The sequence below is a fragment of the Rutidosis leptorrhynchoides genome, chromosome 2 (genome assembly GCF_046630445.1).
Source record: "Rutidosis leptorrhynchoides isolate AG116_Rl617_1_P2 chromosome 2, CSIRO_AGI_Rlap_v1, whole genome shotgun sequence".
In the NCBI taxonomy this organism is placed as follows: Eukaryota; Viridiplantae; Streptophyta; class Magnoliopsida; order Asterales; family Asteraceae; genus Rutidosis; species Rutidosis leptorrhynchoides.
Window position 1 is genome coordinate 690,575,792 of NC_092334.1, and position 26,777 is coordinate 690,602,568.

At 31.8% G+C, this 26,777-nt stretch overlaps 1 protein-coding gene across 1 annotated transcript; it reads left to right on the forward strand.

Moving 5' to 3' along the window:
- Positions 1-12,317: 12,317 nt before the first annotated feature.
- On the forward strand, positions 12,318-13,729 carry LOC139894055 (uncharacterized). Its single transcript, XM_071877252.1, has 2 exons — positions 12,318-12,715; positions 12,916-13,729. Exons 1-2 carry the CDS (start codon positions 12,493-12,495, stop codon positions 13,617-13,619), a joined length of 927 nt encoding a protein of 308 aa, XP_071733353.1. The 5' UTR covers positions 12,318-12,492; the 3' UTR covers positions 13,620-13,729.
- The last annotated feature ends 13,048 nt before the right edge of the window (positions 13,730-26,777 follow it).

Sequence of the window (26,777 nt, forward strand, 5' to 3'; positions counted from 1 at the left end):
AAAAGGTAATATAGTCATTGTACATTCAATATGCAGCTGAAGTGAAAATTATCAAATTGTTTTGCGTCCAATGTAGTCAAGTTGTCCAGAAATACCAAAAAGTCAACTGTCAGCTGCAACATTTGCATATTTATGGTATAAGAGTTCCTACATACTTGTAAGAAACAAATGTTTAGTTTGGTCAAGCTTTAACATGGGACCTAGTTCTTATTTTGTAGTTTTTTGTATAACAGGTTTAAATTGGTTGACCTATGCAAAGGAAACAGCCCTTAGAAATGGAACGAAATCCAATATACTAATTGTATAGTCGATATACATGATGGCATTCTGGGAAATGGCATTTTTAAGATGTGAGTTGGTGGTAGCATTTGTGCAGGGTAGAAAGATACACAAACAGCAAAAAAAAAAAAAAAAAAGGGACAATCAACCCTAAACCGAGATTGTTTCAAATTGCGATTAAATATAGCGGGGTGAGTAAGGTGTTAAGAACAATCAAAGGGAAAAACAAAAACAACATTATTACACACTGGTTTGCTGAGTGGAGAAGCTGACGTGGGATTTATTAGGCGATAGCGTTGACCAAGGAAGACGATGTCAACGAAAGTCAAGTTGTATGGGATGTAGTACTAATAGGATGCCAAAGGTTGAAGTTAGAAATGTGGACACCCGTATTTAAACTGTCACAGGAGTATATCATTGCTAAATGAGACAAAACTAAGTACGTTAGAGTAAGGAAAACAAAATCACATGAATTAAGTAGTAAACACTAATAACTAAAATATGTGTGAATATGTAGAGAGAGGCATAACCTTTATATATTTTATTTTAGGTTGATGAAAGTTTCCTTGTAAACGACATTTCTTGTGTGGTTATGCAGGCTCCCTTCATTTTCACTGATCATGACTATTTTAAGACCATCAGGATTTGTGACTCTTGATAGCGCGACGTATAGTTGTCCGTGGCTGAATACCGGTTTCGGCAATTAGATTCCTACAAATTGAAAAGAGGTTTACAATTGAAATAGATGTTTCCATCAGGTATATTCTAAATATGAGAGAACATAAATGGATAAAAAAGGCCCATAACCAGAACATGTAGCCACACAAACCATTAAAAACATGGTACAATTGAAATAGATGTTTCCCTCATCTATATTCTAATACATATACATACACATCACCCAAATTTTATATCATATATTCATTTAAACAATATATATATATATATATATATATATATATATATATATATATATATATATATATATATATATATATATATATATATATATATATATATATATATATATATATATATATATATATAACAAAGGGTATAAACAGGGATTTAGAACCTTCTCATCAGTAGCAATAAACTCAGTGTCAGGTATTTCCCATACGATGTGTGGGTATCCCATGTGCGGCATATCATGATCCTCACCTCCGCCTCCTTACCAATCTGTAGTTCACGAAGGTACACATAAGTTTTTTGGGTTGCCTGCGCTGTGGAGTTTTCATTAGCTAGTGCCATTGCAATATGTGTTGTTGCTAATAATGCATAATACCATCATATGACCTAACAATTTATAGCCAGCTACCAAACATATTGAATGGCATAGTTACAGAAGATGGAAAGTAAATCAGGAATATGAAAGGGGAAAGTAAACGAATTCCACAAATTAAATATTGGCAGTTACATAGTATGACAGTGGAATTAACTAAATTTATGGAAATCGTTGAATCCAATTAATACAATCTATGCCGACTTTTGAAATCCCAGACCACACAGACGAAATTTGACGGCCAATTACATGTGATTGCAGCCCATTCTGAGCAAGACAATGGAGGAACGGCCGGGATAGCCTTCGTACTTTCTCCAGTGCCGCCGATATTCAATTGATTTGGATCAGATCTTGAATATTAGACATGTAATCGAAGTTGAACGGTGTGAGTGTGGTTGTCGGTTATACAGGGTTGGAGGGGAGGGGTTGATTTTAAATTTCAGTAAACTACAAAAATAAAATAAATAAAAACGGTGTTTATCTATCTAATAAAAAGAAATTTAAACTAAATAAATACGGTGTTTATCTATCTAATAAAAAGAAATTTAATTAAAGTGTCCTATGGTTAAATGGGTGTAAGCTTATTTTGATCCATGGTTAAAGGGTTATCTAAGTAATTAATTGATGGTAAATTCGTTGGGGTAAAGACCTCATTTATGAATTTGGGAGTCAAAATTTATATGTATATAGAAGATATTAATATTGCACATTTTCATATAGAAAATAGATTGAGATATAAACATCAAATTATAGCACAACTGAATAATAGAATGGACGAGATACTATGATTAAAACGTAATTTCAAAATTTGTTGATAAAAGTAAATAGAAAAAGTATACGGAGTGCTATATATATTTTCAGGATATGTTATATGAATAAAATCTTATTATATACGGAGTATATAATAAACAGAAGAAGATAGCTATAAACTTCGATTTTTTTAAAGACTTCGATACACATAAAGTAATACTCCGTAATTGCTTTTGATTAATATAAATATAAATATAAATAAATGCTATTGCTAGTTACTGTTGGTTTGTCAAATACTTTTGTGGAGCAGCTAAAAACAAACAGGGTACAATAGCTGCAAGACTTATTAGTTATAAGCTTGTTACAAGGGTATTAAGGTAAAACAATTAGTTGGATCATTTTCTGGAAAATCACGATTTGGCAGCAGTAACACATCACCTGCTGTTTGATTTCCACGTTTTCTCACCTAGGAAACGCAAATAATTAATTTTTCTATTATATTTGCCAAACACTAGAAGTTGATTATTTGTAATTTCAAATCCCAATAATTAAATAATCACTCTCAAATCGCTTACCCAAACACCCTCTAAATATTTTAGGATTTGTTGACCTATTTTTAAGATTCATTAGTTTAAATTTTATCCAGATCAACGTAAATTTGATTAATGGGAAATTTGATTGGGGAGTGATTCGTACACCACTTGTTTTTAGCCGTACACCACCAATATGCTTTACAGTGTTGTACAGTACAACACTGTAAAGCACATTTGGTGGTGTACGGCTAAAAACAGGTGGTGTACGAATCAACAGCCAATTTGATTAATGGAAAATTAGCATTTTTGCTAATGGAAAATTAGCATTTTTGATTAAGCTGTTATAGTAACACTCTCCTGTAAATTTGATAAATGGAAAATTAGCATTTTTGTGAAGCGTGTACAATGTTTTTGATTCAGGGTTCATCTTTGTGCATATGCAGAAATTTGCGGATGATTTATTTTGTCAAATGAGAGTTTGGACATATTTCAACAAATTTGATGATCAATAAAGAAAAACGTTTCTTTCTAACCAATGATATGCTGGATTTTAATGTGCTAGTAAAGCAAGCACGTGGAAAACAAATAAGCCAACTTTCGTCAACAAGCACAAGTTTAAAAAAGATTGTGAAATACATCTAGTAAAGGGATTTGATTAGAAGCTTTGAAAAAAAGCTCGAATTGAATAATTCTGGCAATGGCATGAGATGTAGTTGACCTATTCCTACGTTAAATAAGTCCAGAACATTGAGAAAGAAATCGGAAACAGGAACCCTAAATTTATCGTAATAGTACGAACTTTCATAAATAGCAACTTTGCTTTTGGGTGGACGATGTGCTCGATCATGAATTGATGGAGCAATAGGTTTAAAATCAAGAAATGTAGGATATAATACCATTAGCTGGTTTATATGAGTATCAGTGAAGGATGATTTTTTATTATCAACTCTTAAGTGATATTTTCGTTAATGTAAGAATTAATTTGGGGTTTGCTACTTATGATGTCATAATGTTGATGTTATGCAAATTTATGAACTGAAGAAATTATTAAGGAAGGAAAAAGGTATGCTGACCTTTAAATTTAATGATTGAAGAACAACACCAGTGAGAAAGATGAAGATACTGTAAAATATGAACCGCGATCTTTCTCATTGATATAAGTCAATATATATAAAATTTACATGAATTGTTTTTCAAGCCAGCTAACAAACTCTCCTTTTATATTCGGATGAGATTCTACACCACAATCTATTCCTAATTTATTATGTTTGACTAATAAGATAAATACAATAAATATATATAGGCTATTACTTCCCCGTAGTCGTAGCGATCGGTGGATGTATGCAAAGACTCGAGCGAAAATTGTTGAATAGTAATCTTTGAAGACCCTTCGTAAAAATGTCTGAAATCTGATATCGTGTTGGAACATGTAAGATTCGAACATGACCGCGGGCAACTTTTTCCCTAACAAAGTGAATATCCAACTCAATGTGCTTGGTGCGTTGATGTTGAACCGGATTGCTCGCGAGGTAGATGGCACTCACGTTATCACAGAACACTAATGATGCTTTAAAAACAGGAAGGTGTAATTCTAAAAGAAGATTGCGTAGCCAGCAACATTCAGCTACTACTGTAACAACTCTCCGATATTCGGCTTCGGCACTAGAGCGAGATAAAGTAGCTTGAAGTTTCGAGGACCAAGAGAGAAAATTATCACCTAAATAAACAAAATATCCTAATGTAGATCGACGTGTATCGGGACAACCACCCCAGTCAGCATCGGTGTATCCAACTAGATTGAAATGTGTAATCCAAGATCAGATGTGCCTTGTATATATTGGATTATGCGTTTTAGAGCAAGAAGATGATGCTTGCGAGGATTATGCATATGAAGACATATTTGTTGAACTGCACAAGAGATGTCGGCTCGAGTAAAAGTTAAGTATTGCAATGCACCGGCTAGGCTTTGGTATTCGGAACGATTAGAAATCGGTGGACTAGTCTTTGTGCTTAATTTTCCAAGAGTATCAACAGGAGTGGTAACGGCATTACAAGAGATCATACCAACTCGATTTATAATGTCATGTGTGTATGCCTTCTGAGTGAGAAACAGCCTGTGGGCATTGCGACTGATCGATATACCTGAAAAAGAACTCAAGGGCCCTAGGTCCTTCATAACAAACTCGTGAGAGAATAGTAGCATGAGACGGTTGCGCAACATATCAAAGGATGTGGTGAGGATAATGTCATCGACATATAAAAGTAAATACGCGACATCTTTTCCATGATGATAAATAAACAAAGAATGATCACATTGACTATGTTTGAAACTGATAGTTGAAGCAAAATCAACAAATCGTTGTACCAAGCTCGGGGAACCTGTTTAATACCAATATTTAAGACCGATAGTTGAAGCAAAACCAATATTTAAAAGCATTTTACAGTAGTACACGTGGTAATGTGTGATGTTTTCATAACTTATGAAGATGAAACGATAGTGTATGAACTTTACCGATGATGCTTGACGCGACATACCTAGTCAATGAGCATGCATATTTTAGTAATAGTAATGATTACAAAAAAATTGAGCGCTTACATAATAAACTTTTACGAAACAAATGTATATAGTTATTTCCCTTTTTAGAATTCAAGATGTTAAAGTTATTGGTTTAACATATTAAATTGGAGGGACTTGTTCGTATGTGCGGATTCACATACGTATTTATGCAACATGATCATGCACAATAAAGGTGCGTGTGTTAATTGTGTTGAGCGCATATAGTAATGGTGCATAATGCCAAGATCGGGAATACTGTAATCGGAAGTGTCATCACCTCATTTAGGGGTTAGCCGCTATCATTTGTGATAAGCCACATTTTACATTAAAGGTAATATGCTCTCTAAGAGTATGAATATGTCATTACTTGATCATGTGGATCTTCATGTTTAGGAACATAGTGGGCATACAGTTGAAGATGAATAATTTTCAAGTGATGATTGTAGGGTCCTTCTGTTGGTAATTTTAGTGTTATCAACAAGCATTTTAGTTAATTGGGATTTACTTGAAAGCAAAGGTATTCAAGTTATACTTATAACGGGTTTGGAGAGTGTGGAGTACACGCCCGTAAGAGTTAACTTGATACCGTTAGGGAAAATGGCCCGAAAAGGTAACGTATAATGTTAAATTTGATAATAAAGGTAATATGACTTTTTCAGATGCCCGAAAAGGATTACGTTTTTCAATTTTTGCCCTGAAAAGGATTATGATTTGAAAAAGTGTGCAATTGAGGTAATATCGTCAACTTTATTAACGATCGTTAGTCAAATTTTATTATGTTGTCACATGTGTTTGGCATGTTTGGGAGAAATTTACACGGTTGGTCCATGAACATTATAAAGAAATAAAGAAATAATAAAAAATAGTAATAAAGAAATAAAAAAGTAAATAATATAAAAAAGTAAATAATATAAAAAAGTAATAAAAAATTAAATTAATTTAAGTTTGAAGTTTTTGAACTTTTTATTAATTTTTTATATTTTTTATAAGGTTCAGGGACACCAACTGTGTGATTTTGTCCTTCACATGTCAAACACATGTGAGTACTTAACGAAATTTGACTAACGATCATTAATAAATTTGACGATATTACCTCAATTGCACACTTTTTTCAAATCATAATCTTTTTCGGGCAAAAATTGAAACACGTAATCCTTTTCGGGCATTTGAAAAAGTCATATTACCTTTATTATCAAATTTGGTATTTTAGGTTACCTTTTCGGGTCATTTGCCCCATACTATTATGGAAATTGTGGTATTGAAAATGTTTAAAATTCCACCATTTTCCATTAGGTGTGAAGAAAAGTTGCGTCTTTTTCGTTGAAGGGTTACATCCTTTGGTTGAAAGGTTGTGTCCTTTCACTCGCACCTTTTCACTTCCTATAAATATAGGAATATGTTTTTGCTTTCAGAATGAACATATACACAGAAATATACAGATTCTCTATACGTGATTTTGATTTCTTCTTGCCTGGAAAAAAAATTGTTCTTGTCTTATCCCAATTAGGATTTCGTGTAAACCCAAGGCTTGTAAGGGATTAAATACTTAATTAGGAAAGTGTTTCATGATTCAAGAACCAATCCAAATTATTAAACCAAGAATTTGATCCTTGATCTGCCCCCTAAATTTAAATATCGAATGTTGACATGAACACTCAACCCATAATTATGATTGTTGGTAAGACAATGGGTAATAATTGTTAGACTATTTAACGGGTGGTGATAATCCGTTGAAAATGTCACAAAACAATTTTCATGATTGTGAAATGAGTGTTTAATTATCAAATAAAATGACCATGAAGTCATTATTCATTGGTGAGGTATGTCTACAAACCATTTGATGGTTCATCAATATGGTATAAGTTAGTAAAACAAATATGTTTTAATATGAAATGAGGATTAGATGTTGCTTATTTGTTTCAAACACCGGTTTGCTTTGTAAATTGGTGGTATGATGTATGTGATTGCATCAAGTGACCAATATAGCATGGTGTTAGCAAGATTAAGCATGGTCTAGTGGAATTCATTGTGATGAACTTAAGTATTTTAATACTTGTAGAAGCCAACCATGGATTACGGTTTAATTCACAATGTGAATCCTTAAAGTTTATTAAAATGTATTCAGTTTACTATTGATCAATGAATTATACATCTACAAGTTGTTGAATTTTACAATTGGTATAGATGATGTATCTTGGATCAAAGGATTGATGTTGAGATTATTGACACTATGAACTTGTGGTTATTTCTTCTTGGTTCTAGAAGTGGATTGAATAAGGTATGTTTATAGTTATAATCTCACTATCCAATGTATTGGTAATAATTGTGTGCATAAGGATAATGTGGATACATTATCAAGGGTGTACCAATTATAAATTTACATTGGTGAGTTGTAGAAAAGTGGACATGTGCGATGACTTATCAATCAATTGACTTGAGTACACGCGTGTTTGTTATGGTAAATAAGAATTTGATAAGTCCTTGGATAAAAGGATTGTAAAGGGAAATTGATTGAAGTCATAATGAATGAGATTAAAGTTCATGGTGATCCATAGTCATGGGATGTCTTGTGACTAACGTATGTATTTGAACGAGTGAAAGTCTAGACACTTATGCCTTAGACCAATAGTGTTTCGTGGGTTGATCACGAATGGAGTGATATATGTGAATTTTGTTGGGTCACAACAAAGTTTGACTAAATCACTTGACAAAAGCATTAGCCGGAAGCGTGCAAAAGTTGGCTAATGATGTGAGATTGAAGTCTATTTAGATCTTCCATAGTGGGATAACCAATTCCCTTATAGTACAACGCTTGAAGCTTGAATTCAATGTGGAAAGCCTACTATCTAAAAATTGAAACACATAAATATTCTGATCCCAAAGAATGTGTTTAGACCCGTAAGTGGAGTTAGGTTGAAGTTTAACTTCTTAATAGTTCTTTTGAAAAATTGTATATGCGGGTGAAAGAATAAAAGAGCTACCTATGTGAACATGAAGTTTTGCCGCTTCAAGGAGCTTTGGACTTAGGCTGCCGATATGTTCACTGAAAAATTGGGACACATGGCTTGTAATAATGTCAAGTTTGTATTAGAGATATGTAAGAAACTGATGTGTATATTTTATAGTTTTCAAATGGGTCGAAGGGTTCAAACCTCATGGACACCCTGATTCGCGAATTCTCGTGAATAATATACTAAGTGGAAATTCAAACCTCATAGACATTTCCATTTATGCATTAGTTTGTTCTGTTTGTGCAATTTTTAGTAAATCAAGGAGTACACTAAAATGGGGGGAAATTGTTGGTAATTTTTGTGTTATCGATAAGCATTTTAGTTGATTGGGATTTACTTAAAAGCAAAGGTATTCAAGTTATACTTATAACGGGTTTGGAGAGTGTGGAGTACACGCCCGTAAGAGTTAACTTGATACTGTTATGAAAATTGTGGTATTGAAAATGTTTAAAATTCCACCATTTTCCATTAGAAATTGTGGTTGAAAGGTTGTGTCCTTTCACTCGCACATTTTCACTTCCTATAAATATAGGAATATGTTTTTGCTTTCAGAATGAACATATATACAGAAACATACATATTCTCTATACGTGATTTTGTTTTCTTCTTGCATTCCAATTAGGATTTCGTGTAAACTCGAGGCTTGTAAGGGACGAAATACTTAATTAGAAAAGTGTTTCACGATTCAAGAACCAATCCAGATTATCAAACCAAACCCCTTATTCTCTAACACCTTCAAATACCGAAACACCCCAACATCCATTAATTTGTACTCGAGTCTATCTAAATCCGTTACGGACCAAAATAATCTCAATTACTTATCAAATTCAATCTTCATTATATTTTCTTGTTAATACATTATATATTTGATTTGTTAAGGACCTTATCCAACAAAACGTAGTCTTATTCTTCTTCTATTAATACGTCATCTTTAGGGACCGATCCAACAATGAAATGGGTCGTCCAACAAACATTTCAGAATAATTGTCCAACAAACAATAATATATTTTTTTTTCTTTTTGAATAGCAAGGTATGTATATATTAAACTCACGAAATATACAAGATCGTCACAAGCTATGGGCCACATTTTCGACCCAATAGCCTTCTCGAAGCTGCAAGACGCAGCATGTCACAATTTACAAAAATACATGAAAATAGATACAAATATGAATGAAAGGAGATACTATGTAGCAAATTGACAAGGGTTAGTAAGCCACCCTAGCCAATCAATTTTTTTCGTTTTGCATCTCTTCGCGACCCATTCATATGTTTTAACTTGCATGTCACTTAATGCTACCGGAGAGTTCCAACATTTATTCTTGAACACTTTGAGATTGCGGTTCTTCCAAATTAAGTACCCGCAAGTCCACTCGACCGCTTGCCAAATTTTTCGTCCCGTCTCCGACATATGCACACTCGAGTTACCCATGAAGATCTCATTAATGCTTAGATTCGTGAACGCACCCAAACCACACCACTTTGAAACTTTCTCCCAAACATCAAGCGCAAGATTACAAAGCACCAAAGAGTGTTCTACCGTCTCCACATCTTGCCCGCAAATTGGACAAAGGACCGAATGGAGATCTATACCCTTTTTACCCAATTCCGACAAGACTGCTAGCCTTCTTCTTCTTGCTCTCCACACAAAAATCTCCACTTTACTAGGAACCAAATTATTACGGATTGTCTCAAAATTAGAAGGCCCACAAGTATGTTTTTCTCGTTAATTAGCTCTAGAACTAAAGATATAAAAAAGAAAAATCACTTATCCATTTATCCTAAAATTAGTCCTTATCCCTTAATCTCTCATATATATATATATATATATATATATATATATATATATATATATATATATATATATATATATTATCACATATCGACCTTGTATATCAGGGGTGGTCTTAGTATAGATTGAGTGATAGCATGAAACACCAGTACGCGATTTAGTGAAATTTTTTTAAAATTTTAACTAATGACACTATTGGATAATTTAAATTGTTTTGAGCGACGCCATTGAAAATTGAAATAAACGGTATAGTAAATTTTTTTTTTTGTATAATTTTAAATAAGGACTACCATTTCTAAATCTAACACTACTTATTATCATATTTTGTCTTTTTTATTAGTTGTAAGTAACCTACCTTGTGAATTTTAATCACTGATTATTCTTTCTTAATCAAGTGCTTACATCTTGTCCTACTGGTAGTAATGTTTGGCCCTCATCACATACTTCTTGTCTACCATCTTAATTGCCCTAACGTAGTGGGTTAGATCACGCAGAATAGAGTCTGTCAATCATTATCTTTGTGTGATTATTGCTTTGTTTGATTTAATTATTATTGTGAGATAAACCTTGTGGTTATGCGTTTTGGACTCATAACTTCTAATATCAAATGTCATGTTATCATCAACAAAAACAAAACTACCATCATATCATAATACGATATTATCAAGAAATTATTAAAAGACCTAATATTAGGCATTATCTAAAGCATTGCACATCTTGGAGCGGATTTTGGAGCGGATTCAAAATGGTGCAACCAAACATGTCGCCACCTTATTTACATGTGACTTTGCAATTTAAATTATGTATATCAAATTCTACCCACACCTTCATAACAAACCAAATACACCGAAATCACATAAATTCGTTACATGTTAAGAAAGCTAACATAATCACGTAAGTCAACTAATAATAAGTATTACAAAGCTAAAAAAGAAAAAAAATTACATAAGTCAACTAATAATAAGTTGATATGAACACTAATATATAGTATCACTACTACATTTATTCACATTTAGACCCCACGTTTAGACCGGTTTCGACATTTACAGGTCTAAATAGTATGTTTTGCAAAAAAAATCAAAAAATTAAAAGAACAATCGGTCATAATGCTTCAATTCTAACACGTCTAAAAAGTATTGATATAACCAGTGTTAATGTTGTCCTGCCAAAATAAATGAAGTAATCATGTCAACACGTTTAAATACATAAAACTGGTCTAAATATTCTCTTGCCCTAATCTAGACATGTAAAAAATAACGTGTTTTGTTAGATCTGCATATCCCTAATAAATAACATGTAGACCGGTTAAACCCCATATAATATAGACCGGTTGTTAGAAAGCAATGAGGCCGATCTTATTTCACAACAACAACAAAAAAAAAAAAAAAAAAAAAAAAAAAACCCGCCATTTGCCCAAATGATTTAAGGTAGCGCGCCCTAGGCAATTTGCCAATACCCTCGAAATTTTTATCTTTCATAATTAGACTTCTAATCCACCTTCAAATTACAGTTATACTTCAAATCCACCTCCAAATTCAAAATGAGATGGTGGCGAACGTGAGGAATAACAAATGCCCTCAATCGTTCAGATGGTGGAGGTCTGAATCACGTCTTTCGATTTAGTGTTTGTTATTAAAAGATGATGACGACTGAAACCGTATCTTTCGATTTAGGGTTTGTTGTTAGAAGTTGATGTCAAGTGAAATTGTGTCTTTCGTAGGTTAAATCCGGCGAGTTTTTTTACCGTAAACGACGAGGTATAGATTTAATTATTGGAATATCTAGGCAAAAAAGTGTAAAGCAATTAACTATTCATGAAAAAAAAATATGATTGGGACTATCCACAAAATATTTTACAAAGCACAATGACTATCCGTATGATTTTTTCTAATAATTACTTGGAGTTTTTTTTTTTTTTTTTTTTTTTTTTTTTTCATTTAGAAAAACAGATATTTTTAATTATAAAAGCTGGATCAAAATGATTAATTGGTGGTTGTCCCCATCCATTATTTTCTAAATTGTTTTTGAGAACAAATTTGGGTCCAGCATGTACTAAAAAGATATAAAAACTCATTTTTAAAATCGTTCATGTCACATGCATAGGTTTCACAAATTAGTACAACTTTTTTATGGTTTAAAGTTCTTCACTCACTTTCTTTCATCTTGCTACCTGCCAGTTTAGAACCCCTTTTTAATAATACTTCCTCAACTCCTTTACAACTTCCTGCCAGATTTAAACCCATTTTACAACATCTTTCATAAATCCATTATTACAAAATTTATCAACAAGATGTTATTACAAGACCAAATTGGAATCCCAGCTTGTTTTTCAGCCGAAGACTCGAGTGTAACAAAATCTAGCCAAAGTGTCTTCATGTCCGTTTACATGACCAAAATCGGTGATCAATGTAGTTTGATCACCGTCACTTGGTGCAAAAACCTCATGCTTCATGGTTTATCGGTTTCCATAGATGGGCAGGAAACCGAAGACGCTAGCAGGAGTGAATCTTCATGTAAAGTAACACTTGTTAAATCCCAATATAATTTCATGTTTAGTAAATGTTACTATTGTTACTTAAATAAGTTTAAAACTTTTTTAGTTAGAATTACGTTTGTTATGTTATGGTGATTTATTAATGATTAATGATGGTTGCCTTTCAAAAAAAAAAGAAGAAATGATTAATGATGGTACGTTATTTTTCTAATTTTCTAGATCCGCCGCTAAACACATGCAAAGTTGAGCTGAAGCCATGGAACTTTTGGAGAAAACAAGGATCGAAAAGCTTTCTGGTAGATGGGAAATCACTAGGCCTTTTTTGGGACCTTAAAAACGCGAAATTTCATGGTGAAACAGAGCCGATATCAGAGTATTATGTTGCAGTTGTTTTTGGTGATGAAGTGGTGCTTGTTCTAGGTGACATGAAAAAGAATGCTTATAGAAAAACAGGTTGTAGGCCTTCATTGATCGATCCGATTTTAATTTCGCGTAAGGAGCATGTTTTTGGGAAGAAAAAATTTCAAACACGAGTTAAATTCAATGAAAAAGGAAAATTTCATGATATTTGTATTGAGTGCAAAAACAGAAACATTGGAAATACAGTTGATGATCAAGAAATGGAGATAAGAATTGATGGTGATTTGATGATCCATGTAAAACATCTTCAATGGAAATTTAGAGGCAATGAATTGATTCATCTTAATAAAATCAAGATTGAAGTTTATTGGGATGTTCATGATTGGCTTTTTAGTCCTGGTTTAAGGAATGCATTGTTCGTCATTAAACCGACGTCATCTCTGGCCACTTTTCCGTCACCACTGTCACAATCTCCGGCAGCGGTTTGTGGTTCAGTTGAAGGGTTATATCCCGGTTTAAGTTGTATGTTTTGCCTGTTTCTTTATGCTTGGAAGATTGAGTAATACAGCTATTATGCAACTTATTGTATTTTAAAGAATATGATCTATTAATTATTTGACTTTGACTATTAGACCACTAGTGGTGTTAGAGTTTTTTTGGCATTACGATAAACAAGGTAAAATCGACTCTCGGACGGCCTCACGCTTACCGGTTCCACGGTCAACATGTGAGAAGAATATCGTGTAACTCATGCTTAAAAGGACATGTGACTGAGATTGAACTCATGACTTCTATTTTATGTCCATGTCCCCTAACCACTAGGCTATCATCGAAAGTGAAAAAGGGGATATGGGCTGAGCACGCCATTTGAAGGAAGCTAGCACGCCATAAAAAAGAAGCCCAACATGTCGCCAGGGGCGGATCTATTTAGCCTCGAGTGGTAGCACGTGCTACCAGTGAAATATGGGATCTAGTGGGAAAAAAATTGGAGTTTTAACTAATGACACCAGTGAAAAGAGCGCAACGTCATAATTAAGTTGTAAATATTAATAAATCATCGAATTCTTTATAATTTAATAGTACGTCATTGTTTTAGGATATAAATAACTAAGACATCAGTAACGCCACAATTAAACTACCATCGTTCTCAGTTTCTTCATAATATTCGGTTCTAACCGAAAACCGAACCGAATCCGAATTCGAATTTGATTTTCGGTTCGGTTTGGTTTTAACTTTAAATTCGATTTTCGGTTTTGCCCAAAAAAATTCTAAACCGAATACACCGAACTGAATAAACCGAACAACCGAAAACCGAACCGATTAACACCCCTAATTAAATTGGTTATAGAATAACCATATAATATAGTGGTCGACTCAGTGAAAGTGGAGTCAGCTTATAAAACTGGCTAATTTTTTATTCCATAATAATTCCATCAAGAATTGAATAATCAGTTCATAGTTAAATTTTGGAATGATTTCATCATGATTACTGGTTAGACTTAAAGAAACTTAAAGATTGGTTAGACCATTTGTAGTGGGAAGGGGTGTAAGTTGGTAATGTGAGTATTTTTTTTTTTTTTTTTTTTTTTTTTTGCACTTTTCTGCCGACTAGGTAGTGTGGATTTTTGGTGTGAAGTATTGGTGGTGTGGGTTTTTGGTGTGGGTGAGGAGTGTTGTGATATTGTATTAAAATATAATTGGTAAAGGAGTAAAAATGGATGAAAATAATATAAAATTAATATATTAAAACCAAGATGAAGATGAAGATGAAGATGAAGGTGAAGGTGAACGTGAGAAAAGTGGTAAAAAGTAGTTTTTTTTTTTTTTATATATACCGGTAGTCCATGTGGTTTGATAAATGCACGACACTAGTCATAAATTTGACGCCGGTTGATTTGTCCCGTTAACTAATTACATGGAGTTAGTTTAGGATCAACATCGTGCATTTATCAAACCACACGGACTACCGGTATAAATTTAAAAAGAAAAGGACTACGGTATAATTCTAATGACCCGTCCTAATCCATCTGGACGAATACATTACATTTGGTTACATCGCGAGAAACCTGACCTCTATATGATACATTTTACAAACATTGCATTCGTTTTTGAAAAGACAATATTTCATTACATCGAAAGTTGACGGCATACATACCATTTCATAATATATCCAACTATAATTGACTTAATAATAATCTTGATGAACTCAACGACTAGAATGCAACGTCTTTTGAAATATGTCATGAATGACTCCATGTAATATCTCTAATATGAGCAAATGCACAGCGGAAGATTTCTTTCATACCTGAGAATAAACATGCTTTCAAGTGTCAACCAAAAGGTTGGTGAGTTCATTAGTTTATCATAAACATTCATTTCCATCATTTTAATGACCACAAGATTTCATATATTTAATTGTACACGTAACCCGATTACAAAATAACACGCGTAACCCGCGAATTAAAAATCATTCATATGGTGAACGCTTGATAACCGACTTAACTTTAATGCATAGAATATCCCCAAACAGAACATGTGACGATCGCTCCAAATCCATATGGACGAACACGTCATTCATCGATTTCATTGCGAGGTATTTGACCTCTATATGATACATTTTGTAAACATTGCATTCTTTTGAAAAGGCACACCATAAATAAATATTTAAATCAAAGGTTTTCGACATGTGATGATTTTTACATATAGACAATCACCGTAAATAAGTTTACAATAGTACTTCCATTGACAATGCAGTCAAAATAAGATACATGGTGATGATTTGGTGAATGCAAAGTTTCCTTGATAAATATGCCATGTAAGACTCCATGCACATAGCTTGTCTAACACATAAGCAAACAGCGGAAGACTTCTAGGAAACCTGAGAATAAACATGCTAACAAGTGTCAACACAAAGGTTGGTGAGTTCATAGTTTTAATGTTTCGTATAATCTGTATATAAAGGTGGATCACAAGATTTCAGTTGTTTCATCCAGAAACGTTTATCAAAATATTCTACGAAATTGAGCACCCTGGTAACTAAACTTAACGTATATATAATTTGTACCCTTTGTATAATCATCTTAATAAATACACGCAAACCAACGTGTACGCTTCTCAAATAGCATACGTCCGTTAAAAGGCTAGTGCTCTAGCTCGGACGGGGATATCAAGCCCTATGGATCCATATACTACTACTCGCGCCCACCAGTTCTTATAACTGGCAGTTAACAGTTACCAAAGCTAAGGGATTTTCGGTTCAAACTCAGTGTAGAATTTAGTATGTACTTGTATCCATTGCGTTTAAAATAAAGTGCATGTATTCTCAGCCCAAAAATATATATTGCAAAAGCAATTAAAAAGAGATCAATGAAACTCACCTTATCAGCATATAAAGTCGTTCATCGTAATGTGATCGAAACTCAGAGTATCAAATAACCATAGATCTCAACGTATCAATATTGAGATTTAATATTGTAGAAAAGTACGTAGACGTAACGGAGATGATAAACACTAGGTTTGATTCACAAATATACCCCCGAACATTACCCATAACCTCCTTGGCAATAACCCATAATTTCCTTAACTCTAGCTTGCTCGTAAACTTGTTTTGAAATCGTTTGGACATAACCTCGTCGTAGTATTTTATGTATAATACTAATAATATTACTAATAAAAATAATAAGATTAATAATAATAATATTAATCTTAATAATAATAATAATAATAATATATATATATATATATATATATATATATATATATATATATATATATATATATATATATATATATATATATATATATATATATATATATATATATATATATATATATATATTTGAGAGACAGAGAGATTTTGAGAAAAAAAAGTAAATATATTCGAACAAAACTTGCGAGCTTTATAGACCTGGCCTGATTTCCACTGCCATGCGATCGCATGGCTGGGCAGTGTAATTCCCATGCGATCGCATGGGAAACTTTTCCAGCTCACAATGTTTTGGCAACTAGCTCGTCGACATATTTTTATAATATATATAATATATAATTTAAATTAATTAATTATATATTATATTTTATTCTCGTGCATAGTTGATTTGTAATTTTTGTTTCGATAAGTCGTACGTCGTCACTCGACTTATGTCCCGGTTCCGGTTTTTCGAATGTCCCTTCGTACGCTGAGAAAACTTGTACATTACATTTTGGGACATGTACCTTAGTCAAAATATAGCCTTAAATTATCCCTAAATTATATCACTCAAAATATAACTTATACATTTGAGTGTTTTGGTCATTTACATCTATAAATCATCGTCTCGCTATTTGTTAAAATACATTTTAAAATAGTGTTTACTGTAGCAAAGTCAATTTTTACTGTAGCAATTCACTGTAGCAAAGTCAATTTCACTGTAGCAAGTAGTGATTTTCGAAAACACTGTAGCATTTTGAGTACTGTAGCAATTTGAAAATACTGTAGCAAATTAGTGTTTTGCTGGTTCATCTTAAATGCTTTAGTTAACTTATCTAAATATCAATCGAATCAATAAACGAATGTTACTATCGTTTACTAAATAACTTGAAATTATATATATGTATATATCTTTTTAATATACATAAATCAGTTTTTAAATACACGTTGGAAGTTATTTATAAATAAATTTTAATAATAAATATTCCAACTTATCATATATATTCAAATAGATATTTAAACCAATAAGTTTAATGTACGGTTTCAAACAATTAATACATTGTTACCTTTTCAAATTATAGTATATATGTATCTATTTATATATAAATGTTCGCGAATCGTCGAAAACAACCGAAGGGTATTTAAATATATAAAAGTAGTTCAAAAATTTTGAGATTCAGTTTTACAGACTTTGCTTATCGTGTCGGAAATGTTAATCATACAAAGATTAAGTTTAAATTTGGTCAGAAATTTCCGGGTCATCACAGTACCTACCCGTTAAAGAAATTTCGTCCCGAAATTTGAGTGAGGTCGTCATGGCTAACAATAAAAATGTTTTCGTGACGAATATGAGCCGATAAGTAGAGTTTTATCACGGTTGAATAATATAGATACAACAATCCAATTACTCGAAGCGTATGAGAGAAGTTATCGTAATCAAGTGAAATGGAGAATAGAGATGCGTCTTATCTCTTGTTGTAGTAACAATTGATTTCCGGATTTTAAGGAATAGAAAATCTTCATAATCTAAATAAGATTTGATTCTTCAGAATTTGCGGAAATTAGGATTTTCTTTGATTAAATGCGTAATCTGCCTCGATTGCTATGTCTGATATTTCACTTATAAATTGACCACTTCCATTTCATTATTTTCACTACTCCTACATCTTCTTCCTCATTTCATACTTTCAAAAGATTGTGAAATGCTTCATCCAGTTCTGATTCTTGATATACTCCTAACTTTCATATCTGTCATTCTTCTTTTTCATCTACCATCAGAGGAAGTTATTTTCTTCTACCATTACCTTGGGGTTATAGTGTTTTTCATTCTCCCGTGTCTTTATATTGCTATACGCATTGATATACACGGTTTGTAATTTATGTATTGTCATCGGACTTTATATCTTTCCTTATTTTTCAGAGTCCCTGCTTTTGTCTTTTTATAATCATTGACATCCACAGTTAATGCTCCCTCCTATTTGCTGCGATTTATACTCCAATTTCTATTTCAGAGCTTTGTCCCTTCGTTTCTTCTTCTTGCGATTAGACATCTCTTGTAATGGTCCAGAATTCGTAGGTATGGAGTTTTGGATGAACATAGTTAATGTTCTGAGAAGGTAATCGTAATGGCACGATCTTGATTTGTCAAATTACCAGAATATCCGGAAAAGACCGAATCATTAAGAAAATATTTTCTTGATATGTTTAGAGGTTAAATAGAATAAAAGAGTTATGTAACATGGGTCATGATGATGGTGTGATCTGTGAACATTTATCAAGTTCCATTAGAAACTCAGCATGACTTATTGTAATATAATCACGTTGATCAAGTGTCATTATATTATACTAACTCATGCTTCAATTCCCAACATTACTTCAAAACATTTATATTTTAAACTTGAAAGTTTCAGAATTTAGAAACTAAAATAGTTTCTGTTATGGTGTAACACAGATATCGTAAGGAGAAAATTGATTTCTGATAAGAATGATTATGGAATTATCTCCAGAAATATGGAGGATATTTATATTGAAAGATACGATGATATCTTAGAATTTCTAATATCAGAGGATGATGCGGAAAATCTATCTGTGAAGGTTTAGAATAAGAAGTAAGGTTCTTACTAATGGTTTCAGCAGTCACTGAATCATTTGGATTCTTTGAAGGCAGGTTCAGTCTTTGTGATTTATTCACAGCCACTTTCATACTTTACTCAATCCGTTTTTCAGTTCCAAACCTTCTCTTTTTCTCAGCTTTACCACCATACTATTCTTTATCATCAAACTTTTGACTGTTAAGGTCGTTTACAGTTTTTGCTGCTTCATCAACATTTTTTCAAAATTCGGAGAACTAGTTTCGTAGTTTGGGGTGTTTTTTGGAAACTTCACATTCGAAGTATGTAAGTCCAGGAGGTAGACGTTATATGAACACATATAACTGTTGGCGTAGACGTGCTACAAGATTTCAAAATACTGCTTGCTAATTCCCGATAGTTAGTATGGCAATTGCCGTTACAAGTTGTGGATGAGTACATGAGATGGTTTCAATGAGTATAAGGATTTTTCGGAAGGTCAAAGATCAATGAAGTTGTTGGTAAATTTACTGCTAATGTGGTGGAACATGAAAGATTCCCCGATAACAAAAATGTATATGCCAAAGTTACAAGTCTGAAAGGTCGTCGTTGACTGGTTGAACGGTTGATAATACTGGATACTTTGAAAAGAAATTGCAAGGTTATTTTCAGTAATAACAATGCTAAAGGATCTTTCACATTTTTGAAGTCAAAGTATAGCTTTGAAAGATGTAGAGATCTAAGAATGATGTCACCCGTTAAATCTTGACTTGGATTATGATCCATCAACATCAGAATATGTAATTGAATTTGTATGGAAACGATTGTATATCGCTGTGAGCATAGTTAATAATTTTTGAATCAAAGTTGAAGAATGTACAGTATAACATATTAATTGTGAACTTATATGTTTCCCGGGAATTACCTACCCGTTAAAGATTTCACAAGTAATATTTTGTACAAAAGAATTTTTATTATCGTCTTTATGAAAATATATGTATGTATATTTTCTTCAGATGTAATACAGATTTGATGAGTTAATATCATATTAAGCTAATTTGATTTTTGACTTGAATTAGAAATGAATAATCTCTAAAACATTAAAGATTTAATAATCTTTACGGAGTATTTCACTAATGTAATCAATACTCAGTCTTATTGATATTTTCTCAGTGAATCATGTTGGTGCTCATGAAACTCTTGCTAACTTCGCAAGGTACGAATGATGTTTTCTAGAAAGTTTCGAGTACATCGAAAATGAAAATGTAAAATCAACTATGTAATTGAATAATACACTTGGTTTATTATGAAATGGAATTCACTAAGTTGAAACAGAGATTGTAGTTAACAATGGTTAAGTTGTTAAGGAAGGATGTACATCATAGCATATTAGTAATATGAATTTAACCGAGTAGTATTTAACCTTTTTCAATTCATACTTAATAGCTTAGTACGAAAAGATTTATGATGGTTTTAAAATATATATAAGATATACATATAAATTCTTCAGAGGGAATGGGTTAATATTTCATAACTCATTGATACAAATATATGCGTTGTTGACTTGTAATAATATCCACGGTGCTTTCTTGAACCGGCAGAGCTTGTGATGTTAGAGGTGCTGATGATTCTAATGATGTTGACAGCACTAACTGTGCTGGTGAGGCTAAGGGTACTATTGATGCTGTTGGTAAAACAAGTCTAGTTTGTACCTTACGCATCATTCTTGTCAGGGTTTCTATTCTTCCTTCTATTTATCTGATTTACGGTTAGAATTGGGATAAATAATCTCTAAGATTTTAGAGATTACATAATCACCGTAGAATATTTCTTCGATGAAGTTATGAATCAGTACTTCATCATTTATTGTTGTTGGCACTCCTTGGTATCTACGGTGCGTATGATGTTGATGTCCGAAGTACAGTTTTTAGATGTGATATTGAGGTGTGGGATGCGGATGTGGTTGTTGGTGGTGGTAATGGTACTGTTGTTGTTGATAATGGTGGTACTGGTTATGCTGCTGGTGCTGCTACTGGTGTTTGTAACCTTCGCACCATATTCTCCAAAGCCACTACCCGAGCGCGAAGCTCGTTGACTTCTTCTATTATACCGGGATGATCGGTGGTTCGGACGAGCGGACGAATAAGATTTAGAATGTGAGATAATATATAATCATGATGAGATACTCTGGAAATGAGAGAGAAAATAGTATTACGAATAGGTTCGCCGGTAAGTGCTTCAGGTTCTTCGCCAAGAGGTGAATGTGGTGGATGGAAGGGATCACCTTCTTCTTGTCTCCAATGATTAAGTAGGCTACGAACCCATACCCAATTCATCCAGAATAGGTGATGGCTGATTGGTTGATCCATTCCGGTTACACTTTCTTCAGAGTTCAGGTGAATATCCATATCGGAATAGCTGTCGGAATTTAAGGAATTTAAATTGGATACGGGATCCATCTTGTATAATTAGATATATGATTTTTGATATGAAATAGATTATAGAATTTAGATTGGTACTCTTCAATACATAATTTACATATGTATATATAATACCAAAATTCCGTAAGTTACGGAGAAATTTTCGGAAGATGGCAGTCAAAGTTTATAGTAACAGATACGCTAAGATATGAATTTTGTCTATACACTATTCATGCAATCAATGCAGTAAAATGTGTCTAGACTTAAGAATGATAAGCATGTAATTTTCGACAAGAAATGATAAGCAAAACTTTTAACATGCAGACACGGTCGAAGTCCAGACTTACTAATGCATCTTAACAAATATCAGTTAGACACACTCATGCAAGACCTGGTTCGCTAGGACCAACGCTCTGATACCAACTGTGATGATCGCTCCAAATCCATATGGACGAACACGTCATTCATCGATTTCATTGCGAGGTATTTGACCTCTATATGATACATTTTGTAAACATTGCATTCTTTTGAAAAGGCACACCATAAATAAATATTTAAATCAAAGGTTTTCGACATGTGATGATTTTTACATATAGACAATCACCGTAAATAAGTTTACAATAGTACTTCCATTGACAATGCAGTCAAAATAAGATACATGGTGATGATTTGGTGAATGCAAAGTTTCCTTGATAAATATGCCATGTAAGACTCCATGCACATAGCTTGTCTAACACATAAGCAAACAGCGGAAGACTTCTAGGAAACCTGAGAATAAACATGCTAACAAGTGTCAACACAAAGGTTGGTGAGTTCATAGTTTTAATGTTTCGTATAATCTGTATATAAAGGTGGATCACAAGATTTCAGTTGTTTCATCCAGAAACGTTTATCAAAATATTCTACGAAATTGAGCACCCTGGTAACTAAACTTAACGTATATATAATTTGTACCCTTTGTATAATCATCTTAATAAATACACGCAAACCAACGTGTACGCTTCTCAAATAGCATACGTCCGTTAAAAGGCTAGTGCTCTAGCTCGGACGGGGATATCAAGCCCTATGGATCCATATACTACTACTCGCGCCCACCAGTTCTTATAACTGGCAGTTAACAGTTACCAAAGCTAAGGGATTTTCGGTTCAAACTCAGTGTAGAATTTAGTATGTACTTGTATCCATTGCGTTTAAAATAAAGTGCATGTATTCTCAGCCCAAAAATATATATTGCAAAAGCAATTAAAAAGAGATCAATGAAACTCACCTTATCAGCATATAAAGTCGTTCATCGTAATGTGATCGAAACTCAGAGTATCGAATAACCATAGATCTCAACGTATCAATATTGAGATTTAATATTGTAGAAAAGTACGTAGATGTAACGGAGATGATAAACACTAGGTTTGATTCACAAATATACCCCCGAACATTACCCATAACCTCCTTGGCAATAACCCATAATTTCCTTAACTCTAGCTTGCTCGTAAACTTGTTTTGAAATCGTTTGGACATAACCTCGTCGTAGTATTTTATGTATAATACTAATAATATTACTAATAAAAATAATAAGATTAATAATAATAATATTAATCTTAATAATAATAATTATAATATATATATATATATATATATATATATATATATATATATATATATATATATATATATATATATATATATATATATATATATATATATATATATATTTGAGAGACAGAGAGATTTTGAGAAAAAAAGTAAATATATTCGAACAAAACTTGCGAGCTTTATAGACCTGGCCTGATTTCCACTGCCATGCGATCGCATGGCTGGGCAGTGTAATTCCCATGCGATCGCATGGGAAACTTTTCCAGCTCACAATGTTTTGGCAACTAGCTCGTCGACATATTTTTATAATATATATAATATATAATTTAAATTAATTAATTATATATTATATTTTATTCTCGTGCATAGTTGATTTGTAATTTTTGTTTCGATAAGACGTACGTCGTCACTCGACTTATGTCCCGGTTCCGGTTTTTCGAATGTCCCTTCGTACGCTGAGAAAACTTGTACATTACATTTTGGGACATGTACCTTAGTCAAAATATAGCCTTAAATTATCCCTAAATTATATCACTCAAAATATAACTTATACATTTGAGTGTTTTGGTCATTTACATCTATAAATCATCGTCTCGCTATTTGTTAAAATACATTTTAAAATAGTGTTTACTGTAGCAAAGTCAATTTTTACTGTAGCAATTCACTGTAGCAAAGTCAATTTCACTGTAGCAAGTAGTGATTTTCGAAAACACTGTAGCATTTTGAGTACTGTAGCAATTTGAAAATACTGTAGCAAATTAGTGTTTTGCTGGTTCATCTTAAATGCTTTAGTTAACTTATCTAAATATCAATCGAATCAATAAACGAATGTTACTATCGTTTACTAAATAACTTGAAATTATATATATGTATATATCTTTTTAATATACATAAATCAGTTTTTAAATACACGTTGGAAGTTATTTATAAATAAATTTTAATAATAAATATTCCAACTTATCATATATATTCAAATAGATATTCAAACCAATAAGTTTAATGTACGGTCTCAAACAATTAATACATTGTTACCTTTTCAAATTATAGTATATATGTATCTATTTATATATAAATGTTCGCGAATCGTCGAAAACAACCGAAGGGTATTTAAATATATAAAAGTAGTTCAAAAATTTTGAGATTCAGTTTTACAGACTTTGCTTATCGTGTCGGAAATGTTAATCATACAAAGATTAAGTTTAAATTTGGTCAGAAATTTCCGGGTCATCACAGAACATCTCGTCTGTATAATAATAATAATCTCGAAGTACTAAAGCATCCGTACCCCGGATGGGACTTGTCGAGGTCCATAGATCTATCTTTAGGATTCGCGTCGATTAGGGGCCATACCCGTTTCCTAATCATTAGGCTACCAAGCTAAAACGGGGTGATATTCAATATTCATAATCCAGCCATAGAATGTAGTTTTTGATCACTTGTGTCTATTTCGAAAAACATTAGTAAAATCAGCGCATGTATTCTCAGTCCCAAAAATATATATAAAAAGGGAGTAATGAAACTCACAATACTGTATTTTGTAGTAAAAATACATATGACGAAACTGAACAATGCAAGGTTGACCTCGGATTCACGAACCTAGATCATTTGTATATTCATTATTACATATAATCGTAATCAAATGAATATGTATATAAATTTATTAATTACACTACTTTTATATTAATAACATATATTTTTAATTTGTGTATACATTCAGAATGATTAATATTTTTATAGTTATATTAATGTTTATGTATATATGTTTAGTGTTATATTAAAAATACATAAATTGTTATATATATGAATATTTCTAAAATGATTTATTAATATAGTTAATATATACTTATAATTCTAATAATAATATTTTTAAAACTTTTATTTTTTTATATTCCTAATACTTTTAATAATAATGATATTGATCATAATACTTTTTGTTTTAATGATAACTTTAAATAAATTGTTAGTAATGATAATAGGTTTTAATAATAATAGCACTGATAATGATAATCTTATTAATAATAATAATGATAGGATAAAATGATAGTTTTTATAAAAATAATATTTTTAACAATAATGGTAAATTTAATAAACATGAAGTTTTTTATAGAAATTTTACTAATCATAATACTAATAATACTAAAATTAATAAAAATGATACTATTAATTATAATTCTATTAATAATAATATTAATAATAGTTTTTAATAATAACTCTCATAATAATGATAATATCTATAGTTTTTTATTAAATGAATAATTTAATAATATTCGTAATGAAAATAATAATTTTTGATATTAATACTTAATACTTAATAATAGTAATTATAACAATCTTATTACTAACGGTAATACTAATAATAACTCTAAAATGATATTAATACTAATAATATACTTATGTTAATCATAAGAGTTCTAATATTTATAAAATGATAATAATAATATTCATAATCATTATAATGATAATAATACTTAAAATAATAAATTTAATAATAATAATAGTATTAATAATATTTATAATAATGCTACTTAATAATAATACTAGTAATGATAGTGATAATATTATTAGTAATAATAACAATTGTATTATGAATTTTGGTATATGTATTTATATTCAATTTTAATTACTAATAATACCAATAACAATAAGAATAATAATGATAATAATAATAATAACAATAATAATAATAATAATAAAAATTTTAGACATGGAAACTACCTCAATTAAGCTTTAAAAAAAAAACAATGTCTCCGCCTAGTCTCGAACCCGTGACCTCCCGCTACCACACCAACACCCTTAACCGTTGGGCTGTTTCCCTTTTTCTGTTTTATATCCTAATCCGAATATACATAACCCGTATAACACGATCCCTATCTTCTTCTTCTCCCTCAATTTCAATTTTCATTCGATTAATCTTCCTAATTCCTAATTCCTAATATCATTGTTTATTTGACGTAACACAGAAAAAAAAATATACATTCGCGATGTTAACTAACAGAAAAGAAAAAAAAACACAGTCTCGTCGCTGTTATGATAATAAAAATAATAAATTTGATTTCCAATTTGAGAACGTTTTGGACCTAGATTTCTACATGAAAGAGATTCAAAATCATTCATAGAAACTTTATGGAAAATCAATTTGACTTGAAACACAAAAACAAATCCGAATTTTGATGAAGAACAAACAGTTGACTTTTATTTTGTAAACTTTGACTCGAAAAATTTGGATTCGTTAGGATAAATTGGAAGTTAAAAACTTACAGATAGTTTACTTAGATCATTCCTAACCATCTTGCATTTAAAGATTTTGAAATGGAATTCAAATTCGAGGTTTTGATAAAATGGATTAAGAACAAGGGTATATCGAATTTATTTTCTGTATTTTTGGTTTCCTTCCTTTGCAAATTACAGAGTAATATATACAATGAACGATTCCTATTTTTATACGTGATTGAGAAT